Source organism: Gadus chalcogrammus, chromosome 3 (genome assembly GCF_026213295.1).
Source record: "Gadus chalcogrammus isolate NIFS_2021 chromosome 3, NIFS_Gcha_1.0, whole genome shotgun sequence".
Lineage (NCBI taxonomy): Eukaryota > Metazoa > Chordata > Actinopteri > Gadiformes > Gadidae > Gadus > Gadus chalcogrammus.
Window position 1 is genome coordinate 20,315,358 of NC_079414.1, and position 19,628 is coordinate 20,334,985.

The 19,628-nt window shown below is 49.9% G+C and overlaps 1 protein-coding gene across 1 annotated transcript; it reads right to left on the minus strand.

Annotated features, from left to right (window-relative positions):
• Nucleotides 1-1,645: 1,645 nt before the first annotated feature.
• Nucleotides 1,646-17,636, minus strand: LOC130379629 (bromodomain-containing protein 4-like). Its single transcript, XM_056586574.1, has 20 exons — nucleotides 17,503-17,636; nucleotides 17,299-17,391; nucleotides 16,763-16,900; nucleotides 16,176-16,311; nucleotides 15,559-15,917; nucleotides 15,057-15,437; nucleotides 14,767-14,895; nucleotides 14,270-14,581; nucleotides 13,570-13,847; nucleotides 13,285-13,385; nucleotides 12,710-12,967; nucleotides 12,506-12,598; nucleotides 12,014-12,415; nucleotides 10,321-10,968; nucleotides 10,056-10,159; nucleotides 9,828-9,960; nucleotides 8,929-9,056; nucleotides 7,795-7,988; nucleotides 6,901-7,162; nucleotides 1,646-5,377 (listed from the first exon to the last, which is right to left on the minus strand). The coding sequence occupies exons 1-20, from the start codon at nucleotides 17,629-17,631 to the stop codon at nucleotides 5,309-5,311; spliced, it is 4,347 nt and encodes a 1,448-aa protein (XP_056442549.1). The 5' UTR covers nucleotides 17,632-17,636; the 3' UTR covers nucleotides 1,646-5,308.
• Between the last annotated feature and the right edge of the window lie 1,992 nt (nucleotides 17,637-19,628).

Genomic DNA, 19,628 nt, shown 5'->3' on the forward strand with positions numbered 1-19,628 from the left:
GGCAACAGACAGATGGGGTAAATGCGGGGAAGAAGTGGTGGGGGTAACGACAGAGAGGATCTTTCCCGTTTATGTGAGTGGCTGAGTTGGCGGAGGTGAGCACACGCGAGGAGCGGTGAGTCTACATTTACTTTCCGTATGGGGCGTGTTGTATGACATAAGCGCGCACGCACGCACCCACACACACACCCACACACACACACCCACACACACACACACACACACGTAACTTCCCATAGTCCCCCAAAACATCTTCGCTGTATGACTGGTGCATGCAGTGGCGGATCTTCCATTAGGCAAACCTAGGCAAGTGCCTAGGGCCCCAACCAAAAAAAAAAAAAAAAAACCTGAAAAAAAAAATATATATATCTGAAACTGATTTTACTGTGGAGAGTTGAGTGGCAGTGCACTATGGGTTTATTGCGATTCTAAGAGTATTGGGATGGTTATTTGTTTTGTGTACGTGTTTCAAAAATTAGGGCCCCATGTCTATATTTTGCCTAGGGCCCCAAAATGGCTAGATCCGCCCCTGGGTGCATGCCACATCTCAGCCCGTGATGTTTAGCGTCCAAACACAAGAGGTTTCTATAGCGAAACACCACCACCACCAAAACATGTTGACTCTCTCATTGCAAAAAGAATGCGAGGGAATCGGTATTTATGAAAGCCCAAGGCCACGGAGCAGCAGCAGCAGCAGCACAGGGAGATATACCTCTGTCCCCCATCTACCAAGAGATACAGGGCAGGCTGGCTGCAGATCGCACCATGGCCCATATGCGTGTGAGCGGACCGGATAAGACGTTGTTAGGAATGGATTTGACCTGTAGCGAAGGAGACAGAGACCGAGGGGTAGATGCAATGTAATGTGTGCTGGTGTTGGCAGACTTGGGACTTAGGGAACAGCCCGATTGAAGGGAACGAATTAAGAGATCCCTGTAGATCAATGTGTGCACTATAAAACCTCTTGGATGTGGGCGAATGGAAATGCATGTCAGCAAATGTGTGTGTGTCTGTGTGTTTTGCTCTCCCAGATGAGCCAAAGTGTGTGGAAATGACACTTTGTCACCAAGTATGCCTTTATCACATGTGGAATTCCTTAGGATCATCTGGCATCCATTTAGCAAAGTCCTTGATGACTCAACGACTTGTACCGTTCCTCCCTCTCATCCCCCAAAAACACACACACACACACACACACACACACACACACACACACACACACACACACACACACACACACACACACACACACACACACACACACACACACACGCACACACACAACTACCATCATCCCAACTCTGACATCAACTTGCTTGTTGAGTTTGAGGAAACATGGAGGTCTCTCCCAAGGCCACACAAAACAACAGCGACATGTGTGAACATTGACGGTCATAGCAACGCTGTGACCTTGTTCTTTCATACATACACCGGATATGAGAAGAGCATGTTTGTACCTTTTGTTTACTTGGATTAGGTCTGTTAATGGTATCCATCCAGCTGCAGCACAACTAGTTGTGTAACCAGGGTCCTGTAATGCCAAGTGGGCTTGCGGTCATGCATTTACAAGTGTGCCTTGTCCAAGAAACACAACGCAAGAGTCGTTGATGACAACACAGATCCAGTCAGTGGTTACATAGATGTCCAAACAGCAAGATGTTCCAGTTTTGGACATTTTATTTTTATTACAGGAACATTAGTTTTCATTATGTTGAGGATGGTGCTCTTGTTGCGGTCTTCAGTCATAGCCCACATACTTTTTTCTTTCTCTTCCGCTTAACAAACTTTAAGATCATCAATGGTCAGTGGTCAAACTATCTTTGCTGTTTCTCTTTCCCTCAGTCAAACTTCCTTCCTTTGGAAGTTTGGTTAGCGTTCATGGAAGGTCACGCACATGCTAAATGCTCTTCGGTAGAATTGTAACAAGGAGTTCATTTTGCCAGATGATATAATGGCTGTTTAAGTGAAGCCAGGAGACACTGCTCCGCTGATGGTTTGATCACAGAGCAGTACGTCCCTGCAATATTGTACTGTAACTGACACGACAGCACTGAATAAAAGTAGTATCCCACTACCAGCTTTAGACAAAGGCCATCCAAAGAAGAATGAGCAAGTGCCCAGGAGGCCTTCAAAGCCAAGGGAAACCCAAACTTCCCTTTGTCCGGCCCCTGGTTGGTCTTTCATTGGCTCTGATGAAAAATGATTTCCTTTGGCACACTTGTTTACAGCCAAGTGTTTGATTCAATGGAGCGCGATCATGGAAAGACACACAGGCAGCAAGAACCACGCGTCTTCCAAGAGGCAATGAATGTTCAGAGTGTCATAGTCACAATGGGCACTAGGATACAAAGGAACACAGACCAAAAAGGGGTTCTCACTGGTTTATGTTTGTTATAAGGAGGCAAAAGGTAAAACCACAATAGGTTATCAGTGGTGATGCAAATGCAAACAAACATAACACCTTTCGATCTGAGAAAGGAAGGGAGTTAACTTTGGATGCAAGGTGACTTTGTAAAAAGCATATTAAACTGGCAATAAAGTAAAGAGTTATAGAATTAAGTTATACTTTCGTTAGGATCCATTCTCCACAACAGCCGTTATGGAGAACTGCTGCCTCCTGCATCATGTTTGAGGGCCTTTTCTTGACTTCACTCAATTATAAAGCTAATGCGACATGCAAAACCACAATGGCAATTCATCTTATTTGACAGTCAAATACAGTGATGTTTGTGTTGTGGTCCGCCAAATAGCTGTGGGAAAGGTTTGAACCCTTCTAAAGAAGCAGATGTCAGTATACTCTGTTCCACCCAACTATCGTTTAAAATATTATATTATTCAAAAAGTGTGGGATACTCTGATTAAATATAGCAGCAAAGGAATCACGGTACCTATATTGAGGTCCCGTTTGCCAATTTCGTGATAATACATTTATCAGCTCATTGGCTCCCTCTCCTGGCTTAAAGTAAAACTTTCATCATAATGAATCAGTATTTTTACAAGCCAGATCACATGTGTAAGATAGGATGTATAATTATGTAAACATAAAACATAGGCAATGGTATGTCAGTCTTTTAACTTTCTTTGTAATTGCGATGGTGTATATTTATATTAGAATTCAATTCAGTCACAAATCTTTGACTATGAATAAATAGGGTTTGTATGCCTTCATGTTAACATTTATGAATCATTTTGAAAGTAACTTTGATAGTGTGAATTTAATCTACCAAAGCCACAACAACAAAGGGAAATACAAGTAATTTTTAAATATTATTTTAATACTTTTCTTAAAAAAAGATGTTTTACTCCATAATCAAAACAGAATAAATCTATTGACCTCAATACCTCCCACACTAACATACCACATGTTGTTCAAAGAAGAAACAAAAATCAAAAAGCATTTACAAAGGAGGGGCGACTCAAAACGATCAAATATGGGAAAAGGGAAAATAAATGAATGAAAGAATGAGAACAAAAGAACCAAATAAACTGATGGATGTCTGGGCCAACCAAAATAACATGGGATAAAATCCCCTCCCTTCCAAAAACACATGGCACACAGAAATCCTTGACTGATAGCATGGACATAAAACACGCACACACACGCGCACACACACAAAATAAAAAAACGAACATGAATGAGGGATGAAAACAGTTCAAGAAGTCTCTTACGACCATGGTTGCTGTGGTGGTAGTGGTGATGAAGATGTGACTCAGAAACATACAATCTTATTAAAAAAATGCAACTTAAATACGGTGAAGCTAAAATATTCTAAGAAGAAAAGAACAGAAGTTAAGTAGACAGCTAAGTGCAGTAGTTTGTTGTCTTGACTGAACAATGGCGCCCCCATTAAAAAGGCATATGATTTTAAACAGGGATGAGGTCAAATTAAATAGAACAAAAACCTTAAATTGTCTTTAATATAAAGTTAAAAGAGGATGAATTTTATGTGTAACACACATTTTGAATACACTTTTTCAGCACTCAATAGATTGGTTTTGGCATAAAGTTGAGAAAAAGACGGAAAGCATACAAGAGAACGAGTGTAAGATAAAAACAATCCTTTCGGTAGAACCATACAAATGATCTTTACAGTAAATTCTAGAAAAAAACCAAAACCAAAGCTCTGAGATGAGCACAGAAAAGCTTAGCTCACAACAAATCTAATTCTTCTGGTGTTCCTCCTTTTCTTTTTTTCTATTTTTTTTTTTGAACTGATCTTTTTTTGTCGTATATAATATATATTCATGTATCTATTTATATATATATTTATAATGTATAGTTGTCTGGGGGAAATTCTTTTTAGTTTACAGGCCGAAGCTCTAAGGCAAAGGACACATTCTCACACCTTTTTAAACCCACCCCGTTCTCTCTTCCCCTGGCCATCCTCTGATAACCTTCGCCACTGATGGGAGGGGCTTTCAGAGGCAGAGGAAGAGGGAGGGAGAGGAAGAAAGCCTCTTTGCCAAGGTGATGTTCATGGGGGGGGATGGGGTCGGTTCTCATGATGTTATGAGAGGACACTTACTGAGACCTCCGAGGCGGACCCCTTTAATGTGACCCTCCCAGGTGGACTCTCCCAGGTGGACCCCTTTAATGTGACCCTCCCAGGTGGACTCTCCCAGGTGGACCCCTTTAACCAGACCCTCCCTGGTGGACTCTCCAAGGTGGACCCCTTTAACCGGACCCTCCCTGGTGGACTCTCCCTGGTGGACCCCTTTAACCGGACCCTCTCCAGGTGGAACCCTTTAACCAGACCGTCCCTGACCCCACACCATAAAACCCTAAGCTGGGTAAAATAAAAATTAGAAAGGGGAAAAAAATAAAAGGGACAAAGATTAGAAAAGGAAAGAGACAGAACATAGCAATCTGCCCAATTTAAGTCTTGTTCATCTGTTTGGTCAGCCCCCCCCCCCCCCTTCATTTCATCACTTAGATCGCGAGGGGGCGGGAGGGTTCCCGTGCACGTCTGTCCTTATCGTCGACGTATCTGGAAGCGCACAACCCGAAAATAAACCGGGTACACAAGCCAGACAAACGCATCTGGCAGCCCTCAGGGTGGTGGGCTTTATAGCTTCACGGCCCCCCGTATATAGGACGCATGGCTAGTCATCCCCCCTACTGAGAGAGAAAGGGGCCGCCTCCATCGGGTGTGTGTGTGTGTGTGTGTGTGTGTGTGTGTGTGTGTGTGCGTGTGCGTGTGTACAGGTGAGCAGCGATAGAGCATATGTAGTAGAAGTAAGTCTATTTGCATGTTTTCCGCCAGGAACTGAGAAAAAAAAGCCACCAGTGTCCGGCGCGCCTTCGCCCTCAGAACAGGTTCTCTTCAAAAATGGCCATGAGTTCGCTCTGGAAGTTGATGTCAATGGTGTCAGCCATCTGGAAGAAAAACAACAAGATGATGCCACTGGAGTGGTTTAAGGGACAGCTGTAGCCTGCATAACCTCCACCCTGGCCTCTCGCAAAGAGGAGTAGTCTTTGAAAACGTTTGTTTGGTTATGGTCTCTGTTGTTATCGATCAAGCCTGAAGAGTTTGGTGGAGGCGGAGGGGGCTATTGATATTCATGAAATGCATTTACAGACATGGAAACAACACACAATTATACAATTCTCCCTCACTCACGTTTCACCTGCATTAAAAGGCATGAAGAAGTACCTCAGAAGTAATTCATGTAACAGTGAATACTAGGATCGATGAGATTTAGAAGTCTCAAACGGAGGAATGAAGAAGAATGTATTAATCGCTAAACAGTCAGGCCCAATCCCATTTCTACCCCTTACCCCTTCAAAACAAGGGGGAGGGGTAAGGGGAAGGGGTAAGGGGTAGAAATGGGATTGGGCCTTAATGTGGTCTCCCCTCGCTTTTCTTTTTCTCTCCCGCCCTGCCAGAACTCTGTCTCGGATCCCCGGTGTTAGTTGATCAAACAGTAAAACTGTCTTGTCTACATCCTGGTTTTCTACCCTTTTCTGCCAAACATCTGTCACTTACCCCTCACTACTCTTAAGGAGTTGATCGAACAATTGATGTGGTCTTGCCTTCATCTTGTCCTCCTCCTCCTTGCCAGACCTGTCTCTAACCCCCTACTGCTCTTAAGGGATCGAGCAAACGAGCGAGTGAGCGGTTGTTATCATCACCAAATGGCCTTTCTTTTGTCTCACAGTCCAACAACAGATCCCCCACAGAGCAACCTGTGTGGGTGCCATTTACCCATGCAGCACACCCCACCATCTGTTGAACCCTAGAGGGGTGTCGTCAGTTTGATCTGCCTTATTTTGTATAAGGGTCACCAAATAGAATATCTGGGGTTGCCCCTTTTTGTATGTTAATAACTGGAAGGTATCCCCAGAGCCCCGCCCGCTGTGTTTTGATTTACTGTTGGTGGTGATGAATTAGACACAGATAATGGGAGAGGAAACATAATGGGAGAGGACAGACAATGGGAGATAGTGTCACACAATGGATAGTAACACGGAGGCCAACATAGAGGGCCCATCTATTTGGAAGAAACAGACAAAACTGAACTTTGAATGAACTTACTTCCGTCAGTAAGTAATAAACTACTACTTCTAAGAAACAAATATTTAGAATTATAATTCCTTGCTCTGCTGATATTCTTTGCCCTGAGATTAACATCTTTAGGGTGGTATTCGTGGTTCATACGTGTTCCATGCGAGTTTTCCTAGTTGTTGAAAGAATCCATTGTGGGCCTACGTCCGGGGAATGCATGTGGAGGGATCCGGTGAACCCAGGGGGTTCCTCACAAGGCGATAAACCAATGGTCGGGACTGCTGGCATTAATCTACACTAATCTACGTTTACGGTCCACATTAATCACGTGGACCGTTTCCAGCCCCGACCGACCACCGGCGTGCGTAAAAGGCCGTCGCGTGTCGACACTCACCGCTTCGCGCCTGCGCCGCTCCTGCTCCCGGCGCCGCGCCATCTCCCTCTGCTGGTCGAGGGCGGTCTGCGCGGCAGCCGAGGGCGGGGCCGGGGGCGTGGCCGGGGGCTGGCTGGGGGCGGGCTGCGGAGAGCGGGTGGGAGGGGTGGAGGCGGGCGGCGTGGGGGCGAGCGGTGACGGCTGTTGCTCCTGCCGGCGGTGCGTGTCGTCCTTCGAGCGGCGGGCCGGCTCCGCGGTGTCCTCATCGTCGCGGCTACCGCTGCTGAGGGAGGGGACGGGTGGTGAGCGGACGACGAAGCGGGAGTGACAGGTGAAGCCACATCCGCCATGAAACGATACACCTTCTCCATCCTTCAGTTTCCCATGCAGCGAAGGACCTTTGAGTAGGAATCCTAAATTCCTTCTCATTACTGGCCCCTTTGGCCTCTAAGTGAACTGCAGCCTGCTCGGGCTTGTGCAGGCTGAGCACTGCAGCACAAATAACATAAACTTAAACTTTTGTTAGTTGGAGTCATAAATGAAAAAGCTTTGATTTCACTTCCTTTCCTCTTTTCACAGTGAAGCTACTAGATTATACATTAACTAAAACATACTTGAATATGATATACCCTCCCACTAGACTCTATAAGCTGCACCTTTAAAACCATACTCAACCAAGCTAGACGCAGGACCACGGCTGGTTTCTACCAACTCTTTGGACCAAATCCGATTTAGCTAAGGCTCCCTTATTGTTTACATTGATATTGCTTTAAGTACCACAGTGTGGGCACAAAACAAATCAAGGTCAAAGTGCAACATCATGACAAATCAGCTGCTTATCCAAAACCAAATCCACCCTAAGCTACGAGGGGCGAGAGCGCCCTGAGACCGCTGGACTCCCCCCGCCGCTCTTACCGCAGCTTCTCCTGCTCCCTGCGCGCCTGCTCAGCCTGCGCCTTCAGCTGCCTCTCCCGCTCCTCCTTCTCCAGCGCCACACGGCGGAACTGCTCGAAGCTGTCGCTGGAGGAGCGGAAGGAGGAGGTGGAGGTGGTGGACTGGGGCCGCTGGATCAGGCTGGCCCACGAGCCCATGTTCTTCAGCTTGGTGTCCTGGGATTCACACAGAGAAAGGCAGAGGGACAGAGAGAGAGAGCGAGAGAGAGGCCGAGAGACAACGACAGAGACAGAGGCAGAGTGGCAGAGACCGAGAGAGACACAGAGAGAGAGAGAGACACACAGAGAGAGAGAGGCCGAGAGACAACGACAGAGAGACAGAGGCAGAGTGGCAGAGACCGAGAGAGACACACAGAGAGAGAGCGAGAGAGAGGCCGAGAGACAACGACAGAGAGACAGAGGCAGAGTGGCAGAGACCGAGAGAGACACACAGAGAGAGAGAGGCCGAGAGACAACGACAGAGAGACAGAGGCAGAGTGGCAGAGACCGAGAGAGACACACAGAGAGAGAGAGACACACAGAGAGAGAGAGAGAGGCCGAGAGACAACGACAGAGAGACAGAGGCAGAGTGGCAGAGACCGAGAGAGACACAGAACGAGAGAGAGGCCGAGAGACAACGACAGAGGGACAGAGACAGAGAGATAGAGAGCGAGAGAGACACACAGAGAGAGAGAGAGAGAGACAACGACAGAGAGACAGAGGCAGAGTGGCAGAGACCGAGAGAGACACACAGAGAGAGAGAGTGGCCGAGAGACAACGACAGAGAGACAGAGGCAGAGAGACAGAGGCGGAGAGACAGAGAGACACACAGAGAGAGAGCGAGACCGAGGGACAATGACAGAGAGACAGAGGCAGAGAGACAGAAGCAGAGTGAGAGACACACAGAGTGAGAAAGGCCGAGAGAGTGAGACAGAGAAAGAGAAAAGAGAGAGAGAGAAAGTGAGAATAAAAAGGAAGGCATACAAAATAAATGTCCATAACAATAACTGTAATTACATAAAGGGGAAAAATAAATTGTGCTCAGACGCACGCTACCAAGATGTGTAAAGACTATGCACATCTTTATATTTGCAAATATGCAAATTTAAACACATACCTGTGCCTTCTTGGGAGCGCTCTGTGTTTTAGATTCCAGCTTGACTTTGACCTCATGCTGCGAGGTGGGCGGGTTCGGGGAGTGCGGGAGGCGGGACCCTGGGCGGGAACCGTCCAATGACTTCACGTCTATGGGAGGGGATGACACGCCTTGCCGGTTAGAGAACCACCTTAAACAATCATAAAGACCAATCGCACTAGTGTTTTCACGATACCAAAATGATTACTTCGATACGATACCTGACTAAATATCTCGATACTGAACTGATACCACTGCAAAAAACATCAGGAGAGGGCAGACAATTTGTGATTTTTTGTAGTTATCTTTATATATTTGAAATCAGATAACTAATTAAACAGCATCATTTTTATGGTCTTGCCACTCAAGTTGATTTTGTAAACTCGATATACTTTTTTCACAAATGTTTGGTTTCTTGTAGGAAATGTTGTATCGTAATGTGCATAGCACAACCAAAATAGGTCATTGGACACCAAGGTGTAGTTCTGTCTGCACGTCACATATGGCAGTGGAGCGCACAGCGACAAGAGGACTGTCCAAATAAGCTCGTAAAAGATGAAGAAGCTCTCCAGTGTATGCACACATTTGGCAAAGCAGGACATTGAAGATATCCGATTGTTTTGCAGTAAAATGCTCAGAAAAATAACTATTTTTAAGTCTTTTGCTAATAATCCTGCTAATAACCACCAAAAAGGGCAGAGTTATGGCTTGTTTCCTGTTTTGTTAGGGAAATAATCTACTGAAGAAAACTCATTGGTGCAAGTTGATAAAGCAGTTTACCACTCACGGCAGCATTTGAGATGGATTTGAGCTCGTCAACAGCTCGAGCACACAATGACATATGAAAAGGCTGCGGCTGGGGTGAGGAGGAGCCGACTCACTGTGAGGAGGTCTGCCGTCCAGGCTCTTGTGTGCGTCCGGACGCAGGGCGGGGCTGAAGGGCGACGGCGGCAGGACGGGAGAATGGGACAGCTTCTCCTCCTTCACCCCCCCCACCAGATTGGACCTCTGCTCCTGAACACACACACACACACACACAAGCTTAGCATGCATTATTCCGTATTGTATTTTAAAGTGGATGCACGGGACAGGAGGGAGGAAGGGCCTACGTGTTTCTTGGTCTGCGCAGGCGAGTGCTGTCCCACCGGATGGAACTGGGGAGTCATCTGGGGAGAATGGAGCCTCAGAGACGGCGGACTCTCCCTCAGGGACCCTGCGCACACACACGCACCGTCATCAAGTCTCAAAACACACACTTACGGTTTGTGTGTGTGTGTGTGTGTGTGTGTGTGTGTGTGTGTGTGTGTGTGTGTGTGTGTGTGTGTGTGTGTGTGTGTGTGTGTGTGTGTGTGTGTGTGTGTCACATCAACCCACCTGCGTAAGGCTCCGTCTTAATGCAGGGCGACTGCGGCCGCTGGTGCTGCTGCATCTGCTGCAGTTTCTGCTGCAGCGCCGCGGCCTTGGGCCCGGCCGCGGTCATGAGCGACTGCGGCAGGAGGCCGTGGCCGGCGCCGTTCCGCTGGGCCGCCGCCGTGACGGCCTGCGCGTGGGCGGGCTGCGTGGCGTGCGGGGGGGCCTGCGCGGGCGTGTGGGCGTGGCCGTGGAGGGGCTGGGCGGGGCCCGGGGCGGGGGCCCGCGGCTGCAGCGACTGCAGGTACACGTGCATCTGGCTGAGGGGCAGCGAGGGGGGCGGGCTGGCGGGGCCGGCGGGCGCGGGCTCCTCGTCGTCCTCCAGCAGCGCCTGCGGGGGCTGCGCCGACAGCGTGCCCAGAATGGTGTGCGTGGTGGGGGAGGGGAGGTGCGGCGGTGGCGGCGGCGGCGGGGGCGCCCGCTCGGGGAGGGCGAGGGGCAGCGAGGGATGAGGGGGTGCGGAGGAGGAGGAGGAGGAGGAGGGCAGGGGAGCGGCGGCGCTGGCGGGCATGATAGGGGCGGGGGCGGGGGGCTGCTGGGCGCTCTTGGGGGGGAGGGGCGCGGCGCGGTGGCTAGGCCGCGACGGCTGCTGTGGAAGAGCGTTGTGGAGCGCTGTGGAGAGGAAGGAACATCTGGTTCACCGTTGGGACCCGGCACATCAAGACACGGGGAGCCGAGTATAGACCGTGTTCCGATTGACGACGACAAAATCAATCAATAAACTGGAGCGTGTTTCTGGCCCAGCCCACTCACCAGGACCACCTTTGTGGAGAGGCGAACTACGAGTAGCGTCCTCCTACTCAGTACGGTTAATTAGAGAAATTGGACCTCAGAAAGGTCAAACCATTTCAGTTATTTGGAAATGGTTGGGCTACTTCAAGTCTGACCAGGCACAGAATAGCATTACGGTACAAGGTATGTTCTCAGCCGAAACGGGAACCACAGCCACCATCTGAAGAGGTGTAGCCAACAGCCCAGCCCTGTTGCTAGTCACACTTCCCAGGTTGGACCACCAACATTTTTGTCTGCATATTTCAGCCATTTGCTACACATGAAAAGAAATCTAAGCGACGCAAAGAAATAACCAGCGCATTATTTGTATCGTTTCTGTATCGTTAAAGATATGATGCCTACATGCAGGTGAAAAACAGGGCTTCAAGAAGCTAATGAGAGTCATGGATGCTAAGGAGGCATTGCCTGGGCGGAAATACTTCCCCCAACATCCCTCCCTCAGCTCTACTCTCTCTCTAGCAGTTGTTCACACATTTATTTATTTTATTTAATCACTGTTGAGTATTCTACCTCTGAAATGCTTGAGAAGTTTGAAACAAGGCGTTTGATATGTTGGGAATCACAGCACTTGTTAACATATATGTATTTTTTATTTAATCTGTGTTTAACGAAGCCATATTGGTTTGGTTGAATGTTTGTCACCTATTCGTTCTGATAATAAAAAATGTTTTATAACCATAATTAACGATCTGGTTTCTTTGGGGTATAAGGAGAATAACGTGAAAACGATATATTAAGAATTATTATTATAGAATACATATATTATGCTAATTATCGATATCGATCAATATACAACAAACAGGGGTAACATTTTGGCCCCACTCAAAAGGTTTTCAAAATCCTGTTGAATTCAAATGGAACGTACCTGGTGAAGGTAGGATGGTGTGTTGGTTGAGGAAGGGGTGTGTCTCTGCCGGGGGCGGGGCAGCGTGAGCCTGTGCGTTGAGGGGCCCGGGGGGTGCGGGGCCGCCTGCCGTGGAAACCGTGGGGGTGGGCTCCGGCTTGGACTGGGCCAGGTGAGGGTTCAGAAAGTGGGCCAGGGGATCGAACCCGGACCCCAACAGCTGCGACGAGTCCAAAGAGGGGGCGGGGACGGGCAGGGGCAGGGCCGGAGGGGCGGAGAACAGGGGTTTGGACTGGACCGCCTGGGGCTGATGGGGGGGCACTGGGGGCCCACCCACGCTGTTAAAGGAAGGGTGGTGAGGCCTTTTGGTATCCTTGGTGAACACCGCCTTCTTCTGCTTCTGCTGCTGCTTGGGAACCAGCCCTGGTAGGGGAGAGAGGACGGAGGAGGGGGTAAGACGAGGTCCAGACTGAGACGTGGGGTGGGGTGGGGTGTGGCCGGGGGTCTTGTCACCATGTTCAGAGTCTTCACTGTCCTCCGAGGAGTCGCTGCTGGCCGATGAGGAAGAGCCAGTCTTCGCCTTCGAGACCTCCAAGGCCTTCTCAGCTGTGGGGGGAGATGATGAAGTCGTAATTTATTAGAAAAAATACCAAAAACCCCTGCGGCTTGAAACGCACGCGCACACACGCACACGCAAACAAACACACACACACACACCTGTTGTCCTTTTCTTTTTCCTGAGGCTGCAGGAGACGTATTTTTCCAACTCCCTCAGCGTGGAGGGCTTCAGTGTTTCAAAGTCGATCTCGATCTCGTCCGGATTGGAGTTCTTCAGCGAGGGCTCGCGGGACTGGATGATGTGCACCACACGGCCCAGCTTGTCCCCGGGGAGTTTGTTGATGTCCAAGCTCAGCTGGCGCTTCTCCTCGTACGACATGGGCTTGCAGCGCTCACCCGAGCCGCCTCCGAACACACCTGGGAGAGAGGTCAGAGGGGGCAGAGGTCAGAGGGGGCAGACGTCGGAGGAAGCAGAGTCCAGAGAAGACGAAGGAGGTCAGCAGAAGTTCTCAATGCAGGAAGGGGCAAGAAATGCTGAGGGTAGCCGAGAAGCAGTGTTCCTCAAAACGGGTCCGAAGGCTTACCAGAGCCACAATGTGTCGTTTTGTTGTCAAATGTTAATCAGGATCGTGTGCGTCCTATGGGGGGGGGGGGGGGTCTAGAGCCATGGTCTTGAGCATAAAGCGACCTGACACACACAGCAGTCGACATCATGTGAAAGCATGCGTACACACCGATGTCGTCTTCTGCCTCGAGAGACGCAGAGGGGACGAGAGGCGTCGGGCCGGCCAGGGGGGGCACCCCGAGACGACTGTTCTTAACCTCATCTTTCTTACTGCGGCGGAGAAAGATGGCTTGGATTAGCTCCGTATAAGAGGAACGGTATCATAGAAGGAGGCTCTACAGCTCAACCGGGGCAGAACTACTGTCCAGGAAACTCAGTCCATTCTCAATTAGGTTCAATATTGATTTCACGAAGGGACTGAAAGTGAAATAATATAATAACAAAAAAGTCCTACCCAGGCTTCTTCCGGTCTTTCTTGCCCACCACGGCAGGCTCCTTGCAGACCTTGCTCTTCTTGGGAGGTTGGAGGATGGCGGCCGGCGGGACTTCCACCATTTCCTCCAGTGCAGACTTCTTCTTGTGCTTCTCCTTCTTCTTCTCCTTCTCTTTTTCCTTCTCCTTCTCCTTCTCTTTCTCCTTCTCCTTCTCCTTCCTCTCCCTCTCCTTCTTCTTGCTGGGCTTGCTCACCTGGGGCTGGGCGAGGGCAGCCAGCTGCTCGTGGACCGCCTTCAGCTGCCGGGACGACAGTGAAACATAACCGTTACCACGGATGCGGGAGTCATGTGACCACGCATTTCCTGGCTGAGGCCTTCCCCCCCCCCCCCCCGCCAGGCTGTATTGTCACTTTTTCTCCTCCCTCCCTAAACCCCATACCCCTTTCATTTACCATAATCTAACCCAGTGGTCATGTCGCCAGATATGCATATGGGGTCATGTTTCATTGTTGACGGATAAACTATAGATATTGGATTTTGTAAAATGTGAATGGTCCTTAGTAAATACAAACAGACAGATTCTTAGTCCCACGAGCTAACCCCTATCAACCGCCTTGGTGTTGATGGGCGGTACGTGGAGAGCGGATGCACGTTAGGGTCACAAACCTTTTCTGACATCACTATGGGCTCACGGGCCCAAAAGGGAACCGGCGCTCTAACCTGCTCCTGTAGCTCGGCCAGCCGGTGCTGCCGCTCGCGCTCCGAATCGCCCGCCGAGGACTCCGCGTCGGAGGAGCTCGAGGTCCGGCGTGCCAGCGTGGCCGGCAGGACTTGACGCGAGGTGGGGGCGGGGAGGAGGGCGGGGTGGAGCGCCGGGTGGAGCGCCGGGTGGTGTACCGGGTGGTGGACCGGGTGGTGGACCGGGTGGTGGACCGGGTGGGGGGCCGGGTGGGGGGCCGGCGAGGGGGCCGGCACCAACGCGGGCTCCGTCGGCTCGTCGGGCATTTTGGCGAAGCGCATCTCAAACACATCCTGTCACGAGGACATTATGGTAAAGAGAACCCGTGAGCTGGTTCTGGGTGTGTGAGCCGTGAGTTTAGAAAACAGAAGACAAACAAACAAGACACGCGCCTCAAAACATCGTCTGGCGGTAGGGCGGGAGAGGGGGGGGGGTTATTACAGGTTGTTGAGGTGCAGAGTCGGTGCTGTTACTGTACCTGTAACTTGCGTGCCATGGCCACCACGTCGTGATCCGGCGGGTTGTATTTATAACAGTTGGAGAACATCAGGCGGACGTCCGCCGCAAACTCCTGGGCGTCTCGGTACTGCCTGGCCTCCAGCTTGTTCTGAAGACACGGGCGGCAGACGTCAACGCGCGTACACACACACACACACACACACACACACACACACACACACACACACACACACACACACACACACACACACACACACACACACACACACACACACACACACACACACACACACACACAGGCGAGCTCACCTTGACGGTGCAGAGGTCCATGGGGTGCTTGATGATGTCGTGGTAGTCGTGGAGGCTGAGGGCCCGCGCGTCCACGGGCTTGTAGAAGGGCCAGGCGTACTCGCCGTGCTTCTTGGACAGCATGTCCCGGACCAGGCCGGCGCAGTAGCGCAGCTGCTCCTGCTTCTTGGGGCTCGCCGTGCCCGCCAGCCCGATGCCGAGCACCAGGCCCAGGTGGTTCTGGGAGTCGGGCTGCAGGGCCTCCCGCTTGGGCTGCTTGGGCGGCCGGCTGACCTCGCGCCGGGGCCGCGGGTCGGCGGACGAGACGGGGGACGACTCGCTGAGCTGGTCGTTGGCGGTGGGCGTGGTGGTGTCGGCTTTTCTCTTTTGACTCTTCCTCTGCTGTGAGGGGACACCAGGTAAAAAAACAAATAAATAAATGCAAATTTAAGCAGGGCGTTCAGAATGCTCAGAGACGCAGGCAGAGGTTCTGAGTCCGTCGGAGCTCGAGCCACGGACTCACCTTGATGGGAGCTGCGGGGTTCTGCTGAAGCTGGTTGGGGTGGAGACCTGAGAGAGCGGTGGTGTGGGCGGTGGCTGGAGGAGGGACCGAGGTCAGTCCCTGGGCCAGGATGTCCAGTGTTGACAGGGGGAACGGGGGTCCGAGCTGAGGGGCGTGGGAGGGCGGGGTAGGGGGCACCCGAGGGGGCTGCGCCAGGCCGTGGGACGGGAGGGCCAGGGGGAGGTTGGGAGGGCCCTGGGGAGTGGGGGTCAAAGGGGGGGCGCGGGTGTGGGGCGTGGAGGAAGAGGAGGAGTAGTCTCGTGTGTGTGGAGTGGTGGAGGGGGATGAGGAGTCCTGCCCTGAGTCTGGTCTGGTCAAACCTGGGGAAGGAAGCAAACGGATGAGGCAAAAGAGATCAAGATTCATCTAAACAGAAGGGAACTACGATCAGTCTCAGGATACAACTAGAAAGCTTCAGATTGTCGCTGAACCATCTATCTAATATGTCAACAGTAGTTATGACTGCTGGGAAACATCGCAGCAAAGATGGATACGTCGGCAGATGTTTAACCCCCAACTGCCGGACTGCTGTTTGGGAACGGACGGCCCAAACGGACCAGGTCCACTTCTGGTTTTACCTGGCTCCCGCCGGCTACTGCCGCGCCGTCCTTTGGAAACCACGGCAATCTCCGTCTCCTCCTGGGGCATCTCAGAGATCTTATTGAGGAACGCCTTCTCCAGAGACTCCGCCATCAACACAATATCGTCGCCAGGCTGCGCACACGCACAGGCACACGCACACACACACAATAGAACAAGTTGGTTTTTTCTATCTCCAGTGCGATCGCATGATGCAAGCATTTAAAGACAATTGGAATTCCTCATTATCGTGCACCGTCAATTTGAATGCAATAGCTGTTTCGTCCTTCAAATGAAAGGCGGGTTGTGTTTACCAGACGACGACTGACACTGGACATGTACATTATCCCGCTTATAACGTGGCTACTGACTGCGTTCATAGCAACGGCCTGATATTTACAGAGGCAGTATGCCATTTAGAAATATGAATGCCTTATTCTACCAGTGTTCTACCAAAATGTAGTATTCAACCAAAAGCCATGTAATAACATACAATAATAATAATCAGCCTCTATCAGTATAGAAAGGTATACACATTTAGAGAACAGAGGCCCATCCTGCAGCATGTGTGTGTACGTGGGTTTACCTTATTGTAAATGTAGCAGTTGGTGAACATGGTATTGAAGTCGTGTATGCACTCAAGGGCGTTCCAGTAGTAGCTATTTTCCAAACGTTTCTTGATAGTGCCCATATCCATGGGGGTCTTGATGATCTTATAGTAGTCCTAGAACCAGGGTGGAAATGGAGGGTGCAGTTAGTGCATGTACCAGTTAGTAGAGGTGGTTCACAAGCCTCCATGAACCCTAGGATCCCAAACCCGACCTGGGCCCCGTATGGGTGAGGGTCCACATTGTATTATGCTCTATGGGGTCTGGGTCGGGCCCTGTCTATTACCGGGTTCTCCGGGTCCGTTTAACCACAAGAGCGCAAAATATGGAAGAAAAAATGTTGAGGGGCTCCAGCTAGTTGGGCCGAGGAAATGCTCACGGTAGTGATGGCAGATTGGCAGAATTTCCTGGGTTCATTAGGATTCTGGCCCCTCATTTTGGAGCCACGCAGACATTTCAACTAAAAAGCCTGATTCCACAGAATGGACAAGTAGCACTCAGTCAAACTACTTACAGGCAGGTTGAGTTTGATGGCGTCTACGGGAGCTTGGAAGGGCCATGCGAAGTGGTGTTTCCATAAAGCCTTCAACACCCCTTTCAACAGGTACTGTGTACAAAACATGAAGAGTCAAAATCCCAGCCATCATACGACAGGCAGTCGTATGCCATCATACAATCATGAGCAAAACGACCCGCGTAACAGATTGTCTCTCCGTACCTGTAGCTGATTGGTCTGCCGCCTGGGTCGGGAGGGGTTCCATGTTTCGGGAGCAGGGGGGTTGCAGGAGAGAGGAGGCGGCGCTGTGGGAGGAGTCTGGCTCCTGCCCGCCTCCAGTCCATCTCCCATGGTGATGGTGGGTTGGGGTGGGGTGGGTGGGGGAGGGGGGGGAGGGGTTTGCAGACGAGTCGGGGCTGATTGGACCTGGCGGGGGCAGGCGCGGCAGCGGGGGCGCCGCCTCAGGCCATGACGCTCCTGACTCGACTCTCTGGGGGAAGGATGGTCATCATTAGCATCCGTCACCACCACTAGACAGTCGCTGCCCCTCTTTACTAGGGTTACTCCGTAAGTCAACACTCATTGCACTTTCTACGGGACGAGATCAACAACACCGTTAGTTTCATCCGCATGGCTCAAATAGAACTTAAGAGGGCATTTTGTGAACTTTCGCGAAATCAAACTAACTAATGGTCTAGTTATACTGCGGGGTAATTTCTCTGGTCTACAAGAAGAGCCATCTACAGGAAGGATGTTGGGAGGAGGGACCAGACTTTGCCAGAATTACTGGTCTATATAAAAGCCTGGGTCTTCTACAAGTTAAGGGTTTGTGTGAGGTGCAAGGACAGCATAGCACACTGGTACTGGGACTGGTGACCTGAGAGAGAAAGAAAAAAGGAGTCGGAAATATAGGTTGTGTGTGTGTGAATGGGGGACTTATCGTCCCTGTTATACATGCGTTATATCTGTGCATAAATGAGACACTTCGCATTTGTCCATACACCTTATTTGTGTGAACCTGTGTGATAAACAAAACCTATTGGAGAATTGAGAGGCAATATTGGAATATTCTGAAACAAAGTTGTGGTGCAATAGTACCAATGTGAACTACTTTCGATATGACATGCTCAACTGCTCAGTAAGATGTGTAAAGAAATAGTGTTCTGAAACAAAAAGTGGAATCTTCTCCTTTTTTTCTGTTAAAGCCTTGACATAATTTCGAAAGGTTTAGGGGGCACATTCATAGTTGAGCTCGGATGTGTTGACCCTTACCTGGACGTTAAGTATACGTGTGGACACTTTGGACTTTTGTTTTATTGTGGATCTGACAATTGTGACAAACTATTTAAAAGTGCACACATATGTATATCGATCCACGATTCGTCTAAAGTCACATAACATTCCATAAATAAGAAAGGATTTTTTTTTTTTAAATCAGGTCTTTCGGTCAGATGTTGACTTCAGGTTCAGCACATTTCACTACGCACCATCACATTCCCGCACACCGCTATTACCGTACCACATGTCGAAGGAGCGCAGACAGAAAAAACGTTAAGGTCAGATCTGCCGTGTTCTTCGAAGAGACTATTGAACACTCCTGATAGTCTTAAAAGACGAAATAGCTTCATATCTTTGCTACCAGTGTCTAGCACATTAATTCAATTTCCAGGGTCCAGGTAAGACAGCTCAGACAACCACTTAACACAATTAAACAGTGATTATACACCGTCACAATATCTGTGGGCGTTATTATAAAATACGAATCAATTCTAACTCACATTCATCATGAGACGATGTTTAATAGAATATCCTAAAAGTACTAATTTGTTATTCCTTAACCTTCCCTGTAAGAATGTCGCCATGACGGCTGTCACCAGTTGACAGCTCGGCACGTAAACTGCCTTTCAGAATACAACTTGGACGGATTTAAGATTCCCGAAAGATTATACGCCACATTTTACAAGCGCCTCTGCGCCACCATGCGTAAACTACGCTTCAAGTTGATCGTACGTTATGTCACGAATACGGCCTACGGGGCTACAAACAAACAGCCTAGAAGCTAACTGGTTAGCATCATACTGTCCTGCAGGTTACGCGCACACTGACAACCAGGGACAGTCAGTGTCGTGAAAATGACCTCAACGTGACCCAAACAACGCTAAAAAAGCCACATACTGTACGTGCCGAGAAACAAAGTGCACAAACTTAAGATAGCAGATTCATCTCGTGCGCCCGCACCGGTGCAAGGCCTGCGAAGACAGCCCATGCTCCGCTTGTCACTGCGAGCTCTGACAGCGCGGGGAATACGCCAGCAATGACAGATGTCAGCGTTTTACTGAAATTGTTGG

Coding starts and splice junctions, on each gene's coding strand:
- LOC130379629 (XM_056586574.1), bottom strand. CDS start 17,631: ATGGGAGATGGACTGGAGGCGGGCAGGAGCCAGACTCCTCCCACAGCG. Junction 16,901..17,298: donor CCATCAAACTCAACCTGCCT/GTAAGTAGTTTG, acceptor CCCTGGTTCTAG/GACTACTATAAGATCATCAA. Junction 12,599..12,709: donor GAAAAAGAAAAGGACAACAG/GTGTGTGTGTGT, acceptor CTCCCCCCACAG/CTGAGAAGGCCTTGGAGGTC.